This window comes from Puccinia triticina, chromosome 17A, assembly GCF_026914185.1.
Source record: "Puccinia triticina chromosome 17A, complete sequence".
Classification (NCBI taxonomy): Eukaryota; Fungi; Basidiomycota; class Pucciniomycetes; order Pucciniales; family Pucciniaceae; genus Puccinia; species Puccinia triticina.
The window spans coordinates 1,664,747-1,683,529 of NC_070574.1; the positions used below are offsets into that span (position 1 = coordinate 1,664,747).

Below are 18,783 nucleotides of genomic sequence, written 5' to 3' on the forward strand. Positions count from 1 at the left end.
GATGCTCTTGTGGTTCTTGGTCTGGTGCGGTGTCCTCCCTTGGCTTTTGTCTGGGATATGTTGCGTGATTCTGCCCGGATTTGACCAGTTTCTGCCCTGGGTATATGCGCACATATGTACTCCGAATCCGATCAGGAGCAGACCATCTGGTCAACCACTTTCCAACCCATACCACCACATCAGACCACATCCATCGATACATACATACACGACACATCCATCGAGCGGACACTTGTTTATATGAAACCAAACCAATCGCACAACCAGCTCGTCTTGGATATCAACATTCACGATGTCTACCAGTCCGGGGACATCAACTGTCTGCGAAAATTCCTGAATACGATCGAAAGCACCAAGAAAGCCTCGCTGATCAGCACGACGCTCAACAGAAGAGACCAATCAGGCCGGACGCTCCTCCATAAGCTTGCTGCCTCAAGAGCCGAATCAGCATCAATAGAATGGCTCCAACTCCTCGCTCAAAACCATTTCCTCCAGCTCAACATTCCAGACCTCGAATCCGGTTGGACGCCTCTCCATCGGGCACTCTATCATGGCAATCTAAGATTTGCAAAAGTGCTAATAGACCAGCTAGAATGTGATCTGAATACCAAGGATAATGAAGGTCAGCTTTGGAGCTAAACTCATCCTGTATAGTCATCCCTGTCTGACTATCTTTCCTTTCCAACTACAGGCTTATCAGCATTTGACCTGTACCACACGACAATTGGTGGCCCCATAAACTTGATGGACTCAAAACTATCAATCGAACCCAAGGATCACCACACAGATCTTTTTACTTGGGGTTCCAACCGAAACTTTGTCCTTGGCATTCACGACGATGGAGATAGGCATCATCCCGAACGAATTCACCTCAAACGGTCTAGTAGCTCTTCTCATAGTCAACACCCTCCTCCAGCTGCCCGTCCAGCTCCAGCAAACCAATTCATATCCAATCCTATAGACTTTGTCGCCATCGGTCGACTCCATACCGCCCTCATCACCTCAGAAGGCGAGCTACGAGTATGTGGATTCGGATCTGGCGGAAGGCTAGGATTGCCGACAAACTCAAGGAGTAATACTCAAGATCATCGACCGACTGCCTCGATTTCGGCCGAGACCCAATTCACCTTTGCCCCCGTCAAAGGAGGCGGCTTGGCTCAGCAAAAAGTCAAATTTGTTGCCTTAGGTCAAGACCACACTGTGGTGATCACAAATTCAGGACAGGTTTACACATTTGGGATGAACAGGTTCGGTCAACTGGGATACGGCCCCGAGTCCCCAGGAGCCTCTCTCGAGAATATGATTCAAGTCGAGCCGAAACGCGTACTTGGTTTGCTCAAGAAGGTCGATGTGATTGGAGCGGCTGCCTCCCGCTGGCATACTGCCGTCTTCAGCTCAGATTCACTCTTCACCTGGGGAGCCAATCGAGGTCAACTGGGCTACCACAACCCTCACCCTCACAACTCCTTGGCCTCGATCCAAATCACACCTAGGAAGGTGGCCATTGCTCAAACATCTATCATCCAACTAAGCTGCACAAGCTATGAGACTGTCTATCTCTGCGAAAACTCCAGTGATGTGTACGTTTTGAAGTCTGAGCAGACGCTCAGAGTTTCCTTCTCACCATTCGACCGTTTTCCCTCCGATATCCAAGTTTCTGGCATGCCCAGCACTCATCGAGGACATACCCCAACCACACGAATCATCCAGCTCGATAGCTCCGATCAAACCTTGGCCGCAGTATCAAGTATGGGGGACGTGTACATAGTCGACTTGGAAAATCCAAATCCGTTGGAGAACCCTATCAATTATTCTACAATGTCTTCCAGTCCACATCGATACAGCGCCTCGACGATCCCGTCGAATCCTCCATTCAAACCCCGACGGATATGGTGTTCGACCAAATCGACCGATGCGGCTAAACAAGTCGGCGTGGGGCTGGATGGAGATGTGATCATTACCACGATGCCTGGGCATGTTTATATTAGCTACAGGCGATCAGCAGTCAATGGGCCTCTCAAAAGCCTGGACAGTCGCTCGACCGAACCGTCTACCATGATAAGTGCGAAGAAGAATTACAAGTTTCAGAGGGTTCAATGTCTCCAGCGAGTTTCTCATGTAGCCGCAAGTCCGACTGGCTCGTATGCGGCTATCCGAAAGGATGTTCAATTGAGGGAGATCCAGCAAAGCTTACCCGAGGAGAAAATATCACTCTCTTCAAGGCTTGCGAGTATGCTTCCGCATCTCAAGAAGTATGCCAGCTCAGTGCCCGAACTCCACATAGTGCCTTCAGCCACATCCTCATCCAAGGTGTCGTCATCCGATGCCTCCTCAAGGGGCTATTTCGGCTCTGGGACTATTTCACCCAGCTCCGAAGTGCATTTAGACGTAGATGAGAATATCGTTGAAGAAGAAGAAAATGATCGCGAGGATCTCGTCTGGGATTCTCGAGTCGGATCGGCGCTATTTGGCTTGTCCTTGAACTGGACTGATCATCTCCCCACCTTGGACAGTGGGGATATTTATTTGGCCGCCAACACTGGAGAAAGGATCTTGGTGCATCGGTTCATATTGTGTTCGAGATCGCCAATCTTGGACCGAATCCTGAATAATCTCGCCCATATCGATGGCATCAGTTACCATCCGGGTGATACTGGAGAAGAGGATGATCTTGAAGGGTCCATCAGACTGCCCACGCTACGCTTCGACCACCATGTACTCTTAACTCTGTTGCTTTTCATCCATTACATCTACACAGACACTTTTCCATCTATCTGGGACAACCGGGTGTGGCCACAGATCGAACATGCACACCAAGAGTTTCTTTCAAACACTAGTTTGCCCGGGAAAACTAGATATGACATCATCCATCTGCTCAACGAAGCCAAAGAGGGCCTCAAGAGCCTTGCCAAAAGTCTCAATTTTCCTGCCCTGGAGCTCTCTCTTGTACGACTCGGCAAGGCCACCCCTGAGTCTCTCCTCTCTGACCACTTTCGGACGATCTTACCCACGCTGGGCTTGCCGAAAAGTCACTTATCCGACGTCAAGGGTACTGTCAAGGGGGAAGCCCTTCAAGTTCTCCCTGGCGACGATCTCGTCCCGAATCCTCAATCCAGCAACTTGAGTCCGGACATGGAGCTGGAACTCCAAGATGGCGAGATCCTTGCCTGTCACTCGATCTTGATGCGCGCTCAATGTCCGTTCTTTCGGTTGATGTACGACCAAGATGTCTGGGTGACCGGTCGCAGACGAGCCAAGGCTGCGGGAAACACCGACTTGATTCGAATCGACATGGGCCATTTGTCGAAGAAGGTCATGCAGGTCGTTTTGCGCCACATCTACACCGACGATGCCGATGATTTATTCCTGGCCAAAGGTGAGGTCCTCTCAGTTATCTCGGATTGCTCATGTTTCTCGGGATGCTAATCGGGATCCATGGCCTTTTTCTCGATCAAGACTTCCTTTCATTGAATGATTATATCGACTTTGTCTTTGATGTCATGTCGGTAGCGAATGAGTTGATGATGGACAAGCTGAAGTATATCTGTAGTGTGGTTCTTAGACGTTGCGGTATGTTGTGATCACTCCAATACTTCTCATGGATGAAAAACCCTGGCCGTTTTGATTTGCTTAACAAATTGTTTTCCCCTTTGTTTCGTATAGTAAATCTATTGAACGTGACTGCGATTGCGGCTGAAGCCGATTTTTATCGCGCGGATTCGCTGAAAGAAACATGCATGAATTACATGATTCACAACTTAGAAGCACTTTTTGAAGATAAAGGATTAATCAAGATCCCCGATGAATTACTCTCAGCAATCTCTACGTATTTGAAGCGGGTCCAGGCGGATGTATTCCCAGTCTCTCGATCGACACGGATCATCGACGACTTGATGGCTCGGAATTCTCAGTTTTTAGTTGACTTGGATCTGCCTAAATCCAAACTTACTTTGACGACACGTCACTGGAAATCTTTGCACAAATCCTTTACTCATCAAAGCTCTCAAGCGCTCCCAGATGTTGAGGTATCTTTCAATCAAAGGATCTCGAAGGGGTCGGTTGAGATTGGTCCTCATCAGCTAATGACTGGCAGTCCGAACGGCGGTTTCCCCTCGCCACCATCCGTACCTGTTAAAACGATTCAAGTGACTAATCCAGATCTAAGCGCGATAGAGTCCTACCCAGGATTGGATGGAACTCCTTCGAAAGCCATTGACATAGATGACGATGCACCGTTCGTGATGGATGAACTTGATAACGCGACCCACTCGACGCCCAGGGGAGCTAGCAAGCAGAAACTAGCCCACTCATCCTTCCCCAATGACTGTCCGGTATGGGCGACTCCGATCAACAAAGTAACGCCTATCGATCTCCGGACGGTGATGTCCTTGGGAAAAAACCGCGCCCCGGTCGGGCCCTCTCACCCCCACCTAGACGCCCTCACACCTCCTCGATTGCCTTCTGATCTGACGCCCAATCAGAAACTCTCTCAACGAGAAAAGAGGCGCCAGTCAGCGGAAGCTTCTAAATCCAAAGTAGACTCATTATCGACCGCAGCTACTCATAACAGCCAGAGCAAGGCGCCTGCGTGGAGGTCGATCAGCAGCGGCAGTGATCGGAAGATTTTCGGGCCTAGCGGGCCAGGGCTGCCGGCCTTGATGAACAATATGTCTCTCTCTTGCTCGCCCAGCTCGTCCCAAACACCCGCTGGACCATCCAAAACTGTCCAGCCGATTGGTCCACGGGTCCAGGGAGCCGTGCCGAGGAATCTCGAACCAAACGACCCTGCCTCCGCCGTTGGCGCATCCGTCATCACTCCTACTCGAGCTGCCAATGGAATCGGAGCTAGCAACTCTTCCCGACGCGCCTTGGCCGGCCAAGATACGCCGTGGACCAACTATGTCTCTACGTCTACACATTTCGTGATCCCTGGGACCTCCTCTGGACCACTAGATCCATCATCAAACCTGGTTGTTGGTTCTCACGAAGACAACAAACTTGAAGATAGTAACACTCATCTACTTGGCAGCAGCAGTGGGATCGAGAACACTTCCGGCACTGGCCGAGTGACGCCGAGGACTTCGAGCCAAGGGAGACCGACGACGACGAACTTTTCGACGATCCAAGAGCTTCAAGCTAAGGAGAGCTGGGCGTTGTATGGCCCTGGGAAACAGAAGCCCAAGTTGGCGGAGATCCAGGAAGAAGAGAACCGTCGACTGAAGGAGAAGAGGCAGGAGGAGCAGTTCCTGAAGTGGTTCGAGGAGGAAAGCCAGAGGCTTCAGCAGATCCCTCCGGCCGCTCATCATCGCCCTAACAAGCCACCCCGGAAACCCGCTCACAAAGAAAAGAAAGCTAACCAGATCCCGGCCAAGCCGACTGTTTCCGAGCATCATGATCTAAATAGACTCTCCGGCAGAGATCTTCCTCCTCATCATGAGTTCCCCAACCCATCTCCAAAAGGGAAAAAGAAAACAAAAGCTAATAAGTCGATGCTCTCCGACTCGAAACCCTCTTGCACTTCGTCCACTCCTACACCTGCAATGACTAAAACTGCGACTGCTCCATCATCGTCTGAGAAAACTTCAAATGGGGTGTCTGTCCCTTCTTCATCTCCTAATCTCACCTCTAAATTCTCTCATCATCATCATACTCAGCGTCATCAGAACGACCATCTTCCTGCTCTCCATCATCAAAACTCTTCTCGTGTTAAAGCCAATTAATATCACAATGACTCACTTCCTTTTCTGTTGTATTTTCATTTGCCAGATAATTTTTACAACTCTTTCTGTTCAATCTTTCATATGTAAATAGATTCAAACCTCCTTTAGTTAGATGGTCATCTCCTTTTTTTGTTTTGGTTTTGGGATGTATCTGTTTATGTCTGTTGCATTAGGTTATGAATGTGTAATCATTGATAGGGATTGGGATCTCCAAAATAAAATCTGAATAAGTCACACACACCCTGGTGTTTGAATCTCATTCCCATCCAATGCCCTCAATAGAGGAGAGCTGAAAGTCATTGTGACAGAGAAGTAACCCCAATGGAACTAAGCCTTTGCTATAGAAGAATAACTCCAAAGCCTTTGTAAGGGGAGCCTTGTAGAGTACTAGAGCCCAAGACCTAATTGGTTCTAGATTTGAACAGCTGATTGGCAAGCTGCTTGTCTATCAAGCAGTGAGATAAATGACAACATTACTCCTGATGACTATGATCAAAAAATCATCAAACTCAAGATGAGTACAATGATCTTAATAATAAAGATGGAAGCAGAACCTAACAAATTCTGGTTTCTTCTTCAAATTGATCAGCTCTTTGCAATCAATCAAGCCTATGAATCTGAGATTTTTTGACCACAATTTTCCACCAAAGCTCTTCATTTGATCCAAAGTAGCAATTAGATCAAACCCCTCTTGAAAGACTTCTATCAACTTCAAGTTCAAATGAGAGCAGACTTTGACAATATAACATTTGTGTTGCTATTAATAGCAATCTTTGAATCAGTATAAAGAGACATTTTTTCTCTTGGCCTTTGTTGCTGTTTTCATAACACAACAAGCATAGCAAATGCTTTCTGCCTTTAGTTCCTACACTGGTTAGTGGGTACCATAGTGCTGGTCTCCCCAGTGACTGGCATTATATTTGCCACAAAACAGCTTGACTGGTAAGCAATTACACTTGCAGGGATGGAAATCCATGTGTGCAAATTTGATGTTGGATACACAAGAGTTGGGAATTCCAGGTGGAAGTTCCTCTAGGAAAATCAAAGCTTTCCCAGAATGGCCAACCTGAGAGCTTAAATGATTGAGCCCTTGAAAAACATTATTTACATTTTATCAAAATATCTAGGCCAGGGCCCAGAGATGTACGGTTATGGTAAGTGAAAAGGAAAGTGGTAAGCTATATGTGAGTTTGGAACTTTGGAGGGACAGGTGATCCAGAGGCAAGTAAACAATTGTTTAATCATGAAAAGAGCAAGATCTGAGTGATAAGTGTGAGAATATAGCCCCAGACCCGCAGCAACCTCCTTGGAAGCTAGCGCGGTTAGACCAGACCCACCTGCAGCAATCCTCCAGAGAGCTTGCATGGACAGACCCAAACCAAGCCCCAGCTGCACAAAGAGGTAAGCCCCTCTAGCAGTCCAGCCAAACCCTAAACCCAAGCTATACACGCTGGGGGTACTTCCTCGCGAGCAGGTTTGTGGATCCAACAAGGAGCTTTTGCTCCGTGGAACCGACGAGGATCAGCTTGGTAAGTGCTTGGTAAGCTCGTTGGTTCCACAGAACATCATTTTCCCCGTGGAACCAACGGGTTTGTCACTTTTCCCCATTGGTTCCACAAAGCACACTCCTGTAACTTGTGGAGACCACGTTGGCTTGTTGCTCATGTCCGTTCCACCACCACAATTTTTTTTTTTTTCACTTCCAACCAGGACTAGCTCAGGCTGGTCCTGAAGTGTTGAAACTTTGAGAAAATAAGTAATTGAAAGGAAGAAAAAAAAACTTTGATGGAAAATCGACTTGCAAACGGCTTCCTGAGTGGGTGAAATATTTGAAAAAAAGGAATGTTCTGCAATCTGGAATAGCGTAGCTGCCAAGCAACGCTGTTGTGTATGCCCTGCCACGCAGATTGGGTTTGAATCCCAACTGCATCATTTTGTTGGGCAGGCCTTTTTTCACCAGCTTGGTACCATGCTCCACGTGGATTTCACGGCGGGCGGAATTGGTATCCTCGGATTATCATCACAAGGAGCCCCCGTGATCCATTTGGTGGAGAGCACGTGAACGTGTGGACCAGCAGCCGCTGGTCCAACCTCGCGCAGGGGCACTACGGGGAATCCAAGAGGATTCCTTGAGATATCCTTGTCGAAGGACTCCCCTGGTGTAGCTGACAAGAGTCGCACGGTCCTTTGTAGACACGGCACTCGCAACGGCTACCGCAAAGGAAAAAGGTAGATCAGACCAAGCCTCCGGGTATGTAGCCGAGCAGAGATAAAGTTGATACGCACATCATGCTGACCAACTTTACTCTCAACAGAACCCTCGCCAAGCGTATCTGGAACCAGGCGCAAGACTCACTCCTAGCCAGGATTACGGCCAGCACCGACCAAGGTGAGCAGATCTTTAACTCAAGATCAAGCAAGCAGAACACTAGCACTAAAGCAAAGCAAACCTTGTTTGCCAATATAGATCCAGCCACTGCTCATCCGTACAGACAGGATAAGACCAAGTTATTCATATAACTGGTCCCTGCACCGGTGAGTCAGAGAAACAGAACCACCTCTACTAGACTAGCCAAAGACTGATCTGAAAAATGCGCTGTTCATCGCATTAGACTCGTCAGACTCGTCTTACTTCAGCAAAGCAAAAGCACAAGCAACCAGGAAGTCTTTTAACCTAGAACCCAGCTTAACCTTGTGCTGCTTTCAGGTAAAGCTTCTTCTCTCATAATCTGCTTTCTTCTTATTACTTTGTAAATACAAGAGAAATTAAGATAAAGCAATCCAATTTCAGTTGCTCCATTTCTTTCAATAAGGTATTCATGGTGTCAATAGCTGGTATTATGGGCTTGATGGGAGATTATTTCAATTCAGGAAGGTTGAAAGTTTGGCGAATGAATTTTATGAGACCTAACTCGTGTTCCAGAAAAACAACGGAGCCAACAAAGTCTTCAAACAGACCACCCGAGAATTGTACGTCCCGCCAATACTGTTTCAACTTATGATAGAAGATAGCCAGGGTCGCCACTCGCTTATAAGCCGATGAAGAGTCAAACTTTAGACAGAGGCCCCAGAGGCTTCCCCAATTTTTGGGCATGGATGAGGACATGGCTACGCGAAGGTCGTCATCATTCTTGATAATTTGCGCAAACGTGGATTCATTGACTGGGCAGGAAGATTTAAATGATAGCAGAAAGTCAATATCAATGGCTTCAGGTGTTAGATTGTTGTAGATAACTCATTCCACAAACCTATATCTGGTCCAAATCCAGTTCTTGGTATATATAATTCTAATTTGGGAAAGAAAGTTCAGTCAAAAGGTACTGTGAGTGTGATGCTGTACCACGGAGAATTCAATGGTGAAACAAACCTTGTTCCCATCTTAAAAGACATTTCTGATGAATACGTGCGCGCATGCTAATACTTTCGACATATTTGGTCATTCCAACAATGTGGTTGAGAAGATCCTGCCTATAAAGTTTCGAATACCTCAACCGAAGGATATAGAGTCCATACAAAGCAGGCGCAGCCAAGTTTACTGTGGCAAATGCACGTTTAAAAAGTTGCTCTTTATGTTTGCGCAGAGCATAGGCAAGAATTGTAAGCCATTCCTTGATTGGTGCATCTGTGTCATCTTGCCGTTCCATAATTTTTTTAAACTCAAATTGTATTATGCGAGTTTGATATTCAACCGGACGGTCATCACGCTCCAAAATATTACGGATGAATACCATGCGTGAGTCGTGTTCGGCCAATTCATTCAATTTTGCCGACTGCATTGTGACTGAACCAATTATAAAACATTAGCTCTCGGCATGATGGGCACTAAGATTAATTCTAGGAGCTCTAATATGTTGGAAGGAGTTCACTTACCTTTGCAATAGTGCCCAGAGACTACCGGGGAACATAAGCCAAACGTGCCGACGAGGAAAATTGAGGAGAACAGGGTGGTCGAAATATCTCAGCAATTGTTTCCTGCTCTCAATCACATACCGCATGTGCAGATCCGAAGCTATGGGCGAGTACTCACGTGTCTCCACATCTTCACCAATTGGAGTTTGCAATGCTAGAGAGAGATTGCGGGAAGCTATGAGAATCAGTAGGTATTGGCGTGAGGTGTTGAACAATCTCAAGGCATACCTGGTGGTTGATTTACTGGAGATATTTGGTCTAAGAAAAACCAGACTCAGTTCTTGTTTTGTAAGACATTGAAGAACTTATCATAATGCGAAGAAGAATTTGTGGAAGAAGTAATAGTAGTAGGGTTATGTAACACACCTTCAAAAGCGGCACAATTTTTTTGGTAGGTTTGGACCCATTGCTCGACCTGGGGGTTTACTGCTGGGGGTATCCATTGATCCGCTGCAGCGACTGTGGAGGAAGCCCTTTCTAACCCCGAGGAGCTGCTCGTCGCACCGACAGCGCGGCCTGTCTTGCTAGCAGCATACATAGCTTGGGCGCGGTCTGTCAGTCGGCAGATGAAAGTGGCGAGACATAAGGCGAGAAACTTGGGGAATCGCATCTGCGGTGCTAAAGGAGTGTCGAGGAAAAGTGCGATGATTGCGGATATTGGGTGACGTTGGGACGGATGTGTAGACGGAAGCCTGTTGGAGCAAGTAGTCTGACCGCGGATGACTTCCATGAGCTCTGATAGACATCATGTGTTCTCCTTGTTTGAAGCTCATAACATTAATTCCACTTGTTTGAAGCTAATAACAATTGCACCTTGGTTTCAACGATCAAACATGACTATGGTGACTTGTCACATCCACTAGCCTATGAAGGTAGGGGAAGGTACGGAAGCTGAGGTACAATCGCATCCTATCAACTAACCTCTATATATGGATGAGGAACGCTGTCGCAGACCTAGCCTGAGTGGGCAGCGATGGGCAAACCAGAAGTTGGTTAGCGCTTGCTTAACTTAACGGCCACTAAACAACCTCTGGTGGGCCAATAGCCCTGGTTTGTAATTAATTGGAGGTTACCGGCGCGCAGTAGAGGTGGCCAAGGTCCATGACCAAACCCGAAGGAAAGACGAAGTATCCTGAGGCCGGACCTGCCCTCAATTACGGCAAGCAAGGTCCTCGCGAGTACGAGATACGAGGCGATAATTACACCCCGGGCGCACTAGAACGTCCGGACGGGCTGATCCTCACGTCTCACGACAGGACCTCACCCGCAACAACAAACGGCCAAGATACAGGCCCCGTGCCATTCATGAAGCCGTCTTCGACCCCCTCGTGCAATCCGCCGGCCGAATCCCACGTCACCAGACGGAAGCAGCCGACGTTAGTCAGTTGCTTGTAGCACGTCCACCAAACAGGGCAGCCAGACCAGACTGCCAACGTACAGTGGCTCATATCGAGCTTAACTAAGCCAACACTCGTGGTGAGCGGGTCTGGGCGGCAGCCCAGTCTCACCAGAGAGGGAGGGGTCGCTTCGCGACCAGCCAAATGCTGCACGGCCCGCAGGAGGCTGGGAGTCGGACCTTGTGTTAAGTTCGGGCTCATATACCACACGGCTAAAATCAATGCACGCCATATGTACGGCACCCCACCACAACTACCGAATTCTTGCAGGTTTTTTCCACTCGCCAAGAAATTGGGCCACAGCGAAGCCGCGGTTGGCAGCAGAGCTGCCCGGTGGGGAGCTGATGATCTGACAAAGAAACTGGGCTGATGCCACAGTAAACAAGGATGTTGGGCTGATGCCCCAATTCCCCAATGCGGGTAATTTTGGTGTTTGTTTGTATTTCAAGTGAGCCTGAGCGCCAATGCGCCTAGCTAAATATTTGAGGACCATGGTTGCAAGGACTCCATGGTGGGAACAAGGCTGCTATTTATGCAAATCAGTGAACCTAGGTAGTAGGGGGAAGTTGGCTACAAGGTCACTTTCAGGCTGAAAGTCCTGAACCGTGATATCATTCTTGAGACCAGCCAACACTTCAAGTATAATTGAATTCCCCCAAAAAATTACTTAAAGTTTGAGGTTGTGAAAATCATTGAAAAAAATCATCTACTAAAAAAAATGCTAACTGAGCGTGCTCAGCCAAAAAAATAAAAATGTGTCAGACTGAGTAAAAAACAATGGGGCACATTTTTGGGGAACTTTTTTTGGATGGGCCTGTGTGAGGCCTGTATGGGCCCCAACCAAGCCCATTGGGCCCATTGAAAAATTATTATTTGTGTGGGATTTGTAAGAATACATGCCAAGGGGAACAGGCCCACTCGCCCAAGGCGAGGAGGGTACCGCGAACCACAATAGCTGCGGAAGAAGGTAAGCCAAGCGAACCCTTCTCCGCAGTCCAAGCTGCCCGCGGGGTTGGGAAAACTGAGAGCATCTTCTTGATGAATGCAGGTACCAACCACGACAGCAGCAAGATTGACAAAGCAAGCAAACCTTGCCGATTGTCGTTACTGGAACGGATCTTGTCTACCACCTCTGGTGAGTAATAGAGTTCCCGCCCTGATAACCGACAAGGAAGCAGCTGACAGCTCTTCCCCTCCAAACAGGCAAACAGCCCAAAGGAAGAACTCAAGCCAAATAGGCAACGCAAAAGGTAAGCAGCCGAGTTCCATAAGCTAGGAAAAGAAGCTGAGGCAGAGGACTGAAACAACAATTCTGTTAAAGCAGATATTGTTGGCAGCCCAGACCAAGCGTAACCCTAAGCCAAGGCGGCAAAAGAGGATCAACCTCAGCCCAAGTAAGAAAACCTTACCTAACTCCACAAGGGAAGAAGACGGTCAAAGACTGACGCTGATACACAACATCAATAGATCAGCGGCAACCTTGCAGAACAGCAATATTCCTTCTTCTTCACTCAAACCTAGATAGCGGCCCTATAGTCTGCTTCTAGGTAAATATTTATTTCTATTTTTCTCATGTTCTTATGTTAGGATTGTTACTATGACTCAAACTACTGTCTAATGAAATAAACCTTCTAGTTCTCCTAATTCTCTCAGAATTCCCATCCTCAGCTAAAATATGAAATGGGTCAAACTGAGTAAAAAACATGGGGGCACATTTATGGGGAGATTTTCTTGGCAGGCCTGCATGAGGCCCACATGACCCCCACAAAGCCCACTGGGCCCATTGAGAGAGTAGCCTTGGTCTAGAATGCCTATGCTCAGCTAAGAAACAAAAATGTGTCAACCTGAGTAAACAACATGGGGTCACATTTTTTGGGCAATTTTTGACGGGCCTGCATTGTGGCAATTGGCCAAGCGGGAGTTGGGTATTTGCCCAGATGGACTTGCAACACCATACATCAAATTTTGAGGTCCTTTTGCACTTCTGTATTTATGTAAATCCCTCTACATTCAGAATTAGCCTGATCAGAAGCTTGGCTATTTTCTTCCATCTTCTGGCTTTTTCTCTCACCCAATCATATGATTTAGGCATAAAAATTGGGTGGGTTTGGGCCACAGAATAAACAGGGGGGTCAGGCTGGGTCAACTTGTCTCAAATTGCCACCCCAAACCCATTTAGCTTGTGGGCAGCCGGCAGGCCTCTGAGACCAATTATCCTGCGGGCAGCCCACCGGTTGCAGTTAAATAATAAACTAAAATATTTAAGGATTAATATCAATGCCAATATCCCCAGGGTTGGAATGTGACCTTTCCACAGGCCCTGAAAGATGTTGAAGTCAAATTGTGGATGCCAGAGGGTGCTACAGGTTCAAAAACTCATCCCTTCATGGCTGAACCCTGAAGGGGGGGATGCCGGGGCAAAAAGGGGTTTTACCAAAGGCAATGGTGCAGGAGCTAAGCTACGCAAAGCGGTATACTATAAAAAAAAACTAAAGAAACTGCTGCCAGTTGACATCCAAGTATATTAAATTCTGAGGATTGTACAAGGAAAAATTCAAGGGTTCCCCCTACAAAATGACCAAACACAAAAAAAAATCAAGGGTTTCCCCTCCACCAAAACAGACAGAAAAAATCAGAGGGCACCCTTACAAATAAAAAACAATAAGAAAAAAACAGGCCACCAAACATTAACAAAAACCCAAGCCCACATTCTGCCACCCAGCATCAGCAAGCTGATGCACCGTGGCTCACCACCCATCCCTGTCTAGCAGGGTTAAAAACCGGTGGGAGGAAGACCCCCAGCCCTTAAGCACAGGGGGGTCCACGAGTAGCGCCCCACCAAACTGCACAAGTGCAACAGCGGACGGGGGTGAGAAGACCCCTGGCTGGAAATGTAGCTCAAGGAATCGCCTGAGGGACATGAAGCTTCATGAAGACCTCTTCTTATAGAACTCTACATACAACTTGACTGAGAATCCGACTTCTACAACCCTGTCAACCTCAGCGCCTCGCGCCGCATGTTCAACTACCACTCCTCCTTCCCAACCATTGTCCAGACACCCGCACAGGCCGACTCTGGGGTCTGCCAGCAAGTCCCCTGTAGTGCCAAATGCGTTGGCTAACCCACTCTTGCATAGGCCAGCCCTGCCCCTCTTGGACCGACCACCACAAACAACTGCTCACAAGCGGTAACCCCGCCGCGCTCCAGCGCCTATGGTCAAGCTTGAATACAACAGTCATTACTCACGACCAGCCTTGTTTTTCTTGGGGGAGTACAATCAGGGAGTCTGCTTGAGTTGTCATTTCAGATCCAACCATTGTTCTACTTCACGCTCAGTTAATGCTGGGTCCTCAAGTATAGAGTTGGACTCTTGATGAAGTAGAAGCCAAGGATCAAGACAGGAGGTATCAGCCAAATTCTGATGAATTAATCAACGATATAGGTGTTTTGCTTAGAAAAACACGCAAGCGTGTATTGACTCAAGCCATTCCGTAGATCATCTCAATCATTTCATCATGAGTCACCCAAGTGGGTTAGCTAACATGATCTTCTTGTTCAGCTCTGGTATGCCGCTACCAATCAGTTTAGGAATGTAAGCCATGTAATATTATCACTAACATACTTATCATTAGATTGATTCCAACATTGAAACTTTCATAGTGACATGTTTGCTCCTGTATTTGCATTCAAAATCAGCATGACTTATTTTTCCTTCCAGCTTTATGGTAAACTAATTTCTGAAAATTAACTTCAACTTGTTTCCTGACACTTGAGTATACCTAGATTCTACAGGCCTCAAGAAATGCAATTTTTTGACTGCGGCACCAAAGCAGCAGAAAAACAAGCGTGTGAAGTGATTCAAGAAGAAAGGAACAAGCACCTCAAAGGAAGCCACACTTCTGGTTGGCAATTCCCCCGCCCAATTACCTCACAATTAGCCAAAAACAGATAACCCCAACAAAATCTTTCACTTGAAACCGGTTGTTCAACATTCCCTCAATCCCATAATGGTTCTGCTGTACAAAATATGTGCAAAAATTGACCCTTTCAGTTTTCATCAAGGAATTTCCTTCATCTCTAATCAGGGATTTCATGAATGGGCATCAGTTCGCTGTTCCAAAGCCTACCACAAGTAAAAATGTCATAACCTACTGTGGAGACACTGATGCTGGCTATCAAGCGCTTCCTGCTCCCTCCCTGGCCTTGCCAGAGGTTCCGGGCTGCCAAGCTCAACTTCCTAAGCATCCCTTGGCCCTATCAAGTGGTTGCCCAACCCAGACAAGTACCCATTAAATCTATCTGCCTTTGCTGTTGTTTTCAGTGACAGAGTCCCAAAGATGATCAGTGCCTTCCTTTCTATCATTAAAATTGTATGTGGATCTGAATAAAAATTAAATTCAACAAAAAAAATTACCCTGAAAAGGTGGGTAAATGGATTCAGTATCATTCAGATAGATCTGCTTCCTGTAATCTAAAAAATCTGAATATCCTCCTTGGTGGGTCACACAATCTATATAGGCTCAAGCTGATGAAATTATGAGGCCAGTGGGGTTCTTGGTTGGGGGTATACATAACCCTATCCAGGTGGTGGAGTGTTTTGTACAATTTATCACTTCAAATACTTTCCAAGGCATTCTTTTTTCCCAACAGAAAAATTAAACTGTGAGATTACAACATATCACCTAAACAAATGTGTGCATTTAGCATTCAAAAACATGAACACATAAAATGTCACTGCTGATTAAAAAAACTACGGCTTCTGAGTACAAAAATTACTGTTGCTAAGTACAAAAAGTACTATTTCTGGCTGAATAATAGCGGAGCTGGAAATGTGGGCTCTGCAGCTGCGCAGCCGCCTTGGCCTCTAGTGCAATATTACAAAGGCGCCTTTGTAATATTGCATGTCAACTGGCAGCAGTTTCTTGAGTTTTTTCCACAGTGGTAGCTTAGAAAAAGAGTAGCGCTTTTGGGCCCCACTGCGCTGCACTTTTGGTAGCAGGCTGGGTGCTTTGCTTTCTGCTAATCATTTTAAAGAGGTTTTTTTTTTCTTTTCACCAGCTACTTTCAGCGGCTTGTAGCAGCATTCCGCTTCGCTTTTCTCTGAAGTAGCGGAAAGTCGCTACGCTGTTTGCTAAAGTACATAGCAGCAAAAAACACTGCTTGAGCGGTTACTTCGGCACTTCTATAGTGGTCTTTCTGGCGCTATACAGCAATTATGGGGCGCTATTAAGCAACTATTGGGCGCTATAGAGCAACTTTTGGTTGCTATAAAGTGGGATTTAATTTTTCAACTAGAGTTTAAGGCGGCTACGCCGCTGCACCTTCAAGCTCCCAGGGCCATTTATCCATATGTGTATTTGTTATTTGGCTACTTTCAAAACAATTACAAAACAGTTAAAAAAACAAGGGATTGTCTCAAAGGGCTAGTTTGTGTATAGCATGTCATCAGATTGCTTACCTGGAGAGAAGAGAAGATAAGAAATGGCAGCAGTTCTTTTTAGCCTTGGCTGGTACTGGATGTAGTTTTGGAAAGCTTGTACATGGCAATGTGGTCCCTTTGGTGAGAGATGCAACCTCCATAAAGCATCATCAAACACGGATCTCAAATAGGCTTGCCCCACTTGGTCCAATTGCATGTGGGAGCTGCAGTGAAGTATTGAGTGCGGATAGATTTTGCAGAACTGGGAAGGGTGTCAGCAGGGGCCAACTGCGGGTGGTGGGTTGCAACTTGAAAGTTGTGGGTTGGGTGAGATTTGAGGAGAAAGCCACGCTGACCTTGGGACAAGATTGACCTATGATGGGTTCTGAGGCAGTTGGTGGCGGCTCAGATGGTAGATCAGATAGATGTCTTGTCTATCTTACGTGATCCTCAAATTCGGCAGGAGTATTGGCGCCTGTGTCCGCCTCAGACACCACTTCCACCACTTTGACCGGCAGACATACCGCGCCCATTGGTGGTGGGTCATCTGCCTCAGCAGGAACAACAAAACATAGGGGGACAATAGCTCTTGATGCTAGGTGAGCAAGATATTTCAAGGCTCATCCCTGCTGCTGTGTGACTGCTCAGGGCCAAAATGGCACTATTGGTGGGGTTGCCACAAGAGACACCGCGCCTGCTGTTGGTTTGTCTTCAGCAGCTGCGACAGGTGTTGTGATGGCAATTATGCTGGTCATCTCAGATAGCAAGAAGTTCAGCGGCTTTGTGGCACTTGCAGGAGAGACAAGTCTTAATCTAGCGCAAAAGATTCCAAGCCAAGCAGTTGAAGGGCAACTATGTACCTGGCTTTTATACCTTCAAATGTTGCCCCTTTTAGTTAAGCTGTTTTCACCTGAAATCCCAGTCTTTATTAAACCCCGCGTGATTGAGTCTGCAAGAGCATTAGTGTCAAGACTTCTGGTGACTCCAAAGTGAAGATTATTTTGGGGGTGGGTTTGATTTGGGGGTGGATGTGATGGGAACTTCAATGGCCAATTCAAGGGTGATACATAGTTTGGTTTTGGTCACAATCAAGGAAAAGTTCACGTATGAGGCTTTTTGGGTGGCTTGGGCAGCTGTCCTTCCCGGTTTCAATGAGCTAGACTTTGAGGGCGGGAGGAAAGTCCCATGGATACTGACCTGTGAAATTACTGGCAATAGCCTGGGCTCCGTTTTTTGCAGCAAATTTCAGGGCAGCATGTTGTCCATAGGGACGGGCAGACCCCACACAAACTTTGTGCAGCCAAGGGAACATTGATGTCCTCCTCAGTGGGGGCCAAACCCATGGCAGACAAGCGGAAGCCATATCCATGGGCCGGGTGGGTTTTTGGTTGGGATACCTAGCAGGTGGTCAATGGAGCGCTAAGAATTACCCGGGGAGAGATCTTGACAAGAACTCGGGATGGGTTGAGTTGGCAGAGAGGCATTGGTCGCGGGCGCGGCTTGCATTGCAGAGGTAGGCGTTGTTAGATGGGCGGCCAAAAATGCCCGGCGTATTAGCAGACATTGACAAAGAGGGAGTTGGCATGACTACACGCCCGGGGGGGTGGTTCGTCAGATCGGTGTCCTCCGCTGCGTCACCGTGACCCCGCAGGAGTTGGGCGCCATGGCAGCGTAGTTTGGGCGGATCACTTCTGGGCGCCATGGCTGGACGGCGTGTGGGCGCAATTGGAACACCTTGAGGTTGATGGCGCATACAGAAAGGCAGGAATACATATTGCACCCTTCTGAAGTCGGGAGGCGATATCCTGCCACAAAGGGGGAGTGGGTGATTGTTGGAAAGAATGATATCGGAGATCGAAGTCACCCGCTTGGAGGGATGACACGGGATGGAGCTCATGCCTCACAGGAATAACCTGCTATGTACGTATGTAAACTTGCTGTTACCTGAAACCATTTGAACGAGGGTTTCAGATGGCATCAATGTCTGGGTTTCAGACGGCATGGATGTCTGGGCTTCAGATTGCATTATGGTCGGGCCGCTACCAGACACAATTTGAACACATTCCCATCGGGGGGCAGAGAACTGCGCCGGCCACAAAGAGCAGAGGCAAGAGATGGCTGGTGCCGCTCGGTCAATCGGCCCCAGCCAAGCCTGACGGTGGGACATACACCGTGGCCTCAAGCGTTTTAGCGACTCAATGACGACTGCTGACGGCGTCCTCGGGTCTCTTGAGTCACACGAGGTCACACGGCGTCACCAGGCCTGCGCCCGAATGGCGCCATGGCCTCACCGAACGCCCAGCGGACTCTTCCGTGGCGGATCAATCCTTTGAGCCC

At 47.5% G+C, this 18,783-nt stretch overlaps 3 protein-coding genes across 3 annotated transcripts; 2 read left to right on the forward strand and 1 right to left on the reverse strand.

Annotated features, from left to right (window-relative positions):
• Positions 1 to 240: 240 nt before the first annotated feature.
• On the forward strand, positions 241 to 5,731 carry PtA15_17A128 (uncharacterized protein; the record flags this gene model as incomplete). The annotated part of the gene is made up of 5 exons (XM_053164211.1): positions 241 to 622; positions 692 to 3,376; positions 3,457 to 3,570; positions 3,664 to 5,593; positions 5,713 to 5,731. 5 exons carry the CDS (start codon positions 241 to 243, stop codon positions 5,729 to 5,731), a joined length of 5,130 nt encoding a protein of 1,709 aa, XP_053028201.1.
• A 2,846-nt stretch (positions 5,732 to 8,577) lies between these two features.
• On the reverse strand, positions 8,578 to 10,359 carry PtA15_17A129 (uncharacterized protein; the record flags this gene model as incomplete). Its single annotated transcript, XM_053164212.1, has 7 exons — positions 8,578 to 8,882; positions 8,969 to 9,007; positions 9,088 to 9,501; positions 9,591 to 9,611; positions 9,748 to 9,783; positions 9,858 to 9,887; positions 9,996 to 10,359. The coding sequence occupies 7 exons, from the start codon at positions 10,357 to 10,359 to the stop codon at positions 8,578 to 8,580; spliced, it is 1,209 nt and encodes a 402-aa protein (XP_053028202.1).
• A 3,684-nt stretch (positions 10,360 to 14,043) lies between these two features.
• PtA15_17A130 (uncharacterized protein) lies at positions 14,044 to 14,253 on the forward strand (the record flags this gene model as incomplete). Its single annotated transcript, XM_053164214.1, has 2 exons — positions 14,044 to 14,106; positions 14,164 to 14,253. 2 exons carry the CDS (start codon positions 14,044 to 14,046, stop codon positions 14,251 to 14,253), a joined length of 153 nt encoding a protein of 50 aa, XP_053028203.1.
• Between the last annotated feature and the right edge of the window lie 4,530 nt (positions 14,254 to 18,783).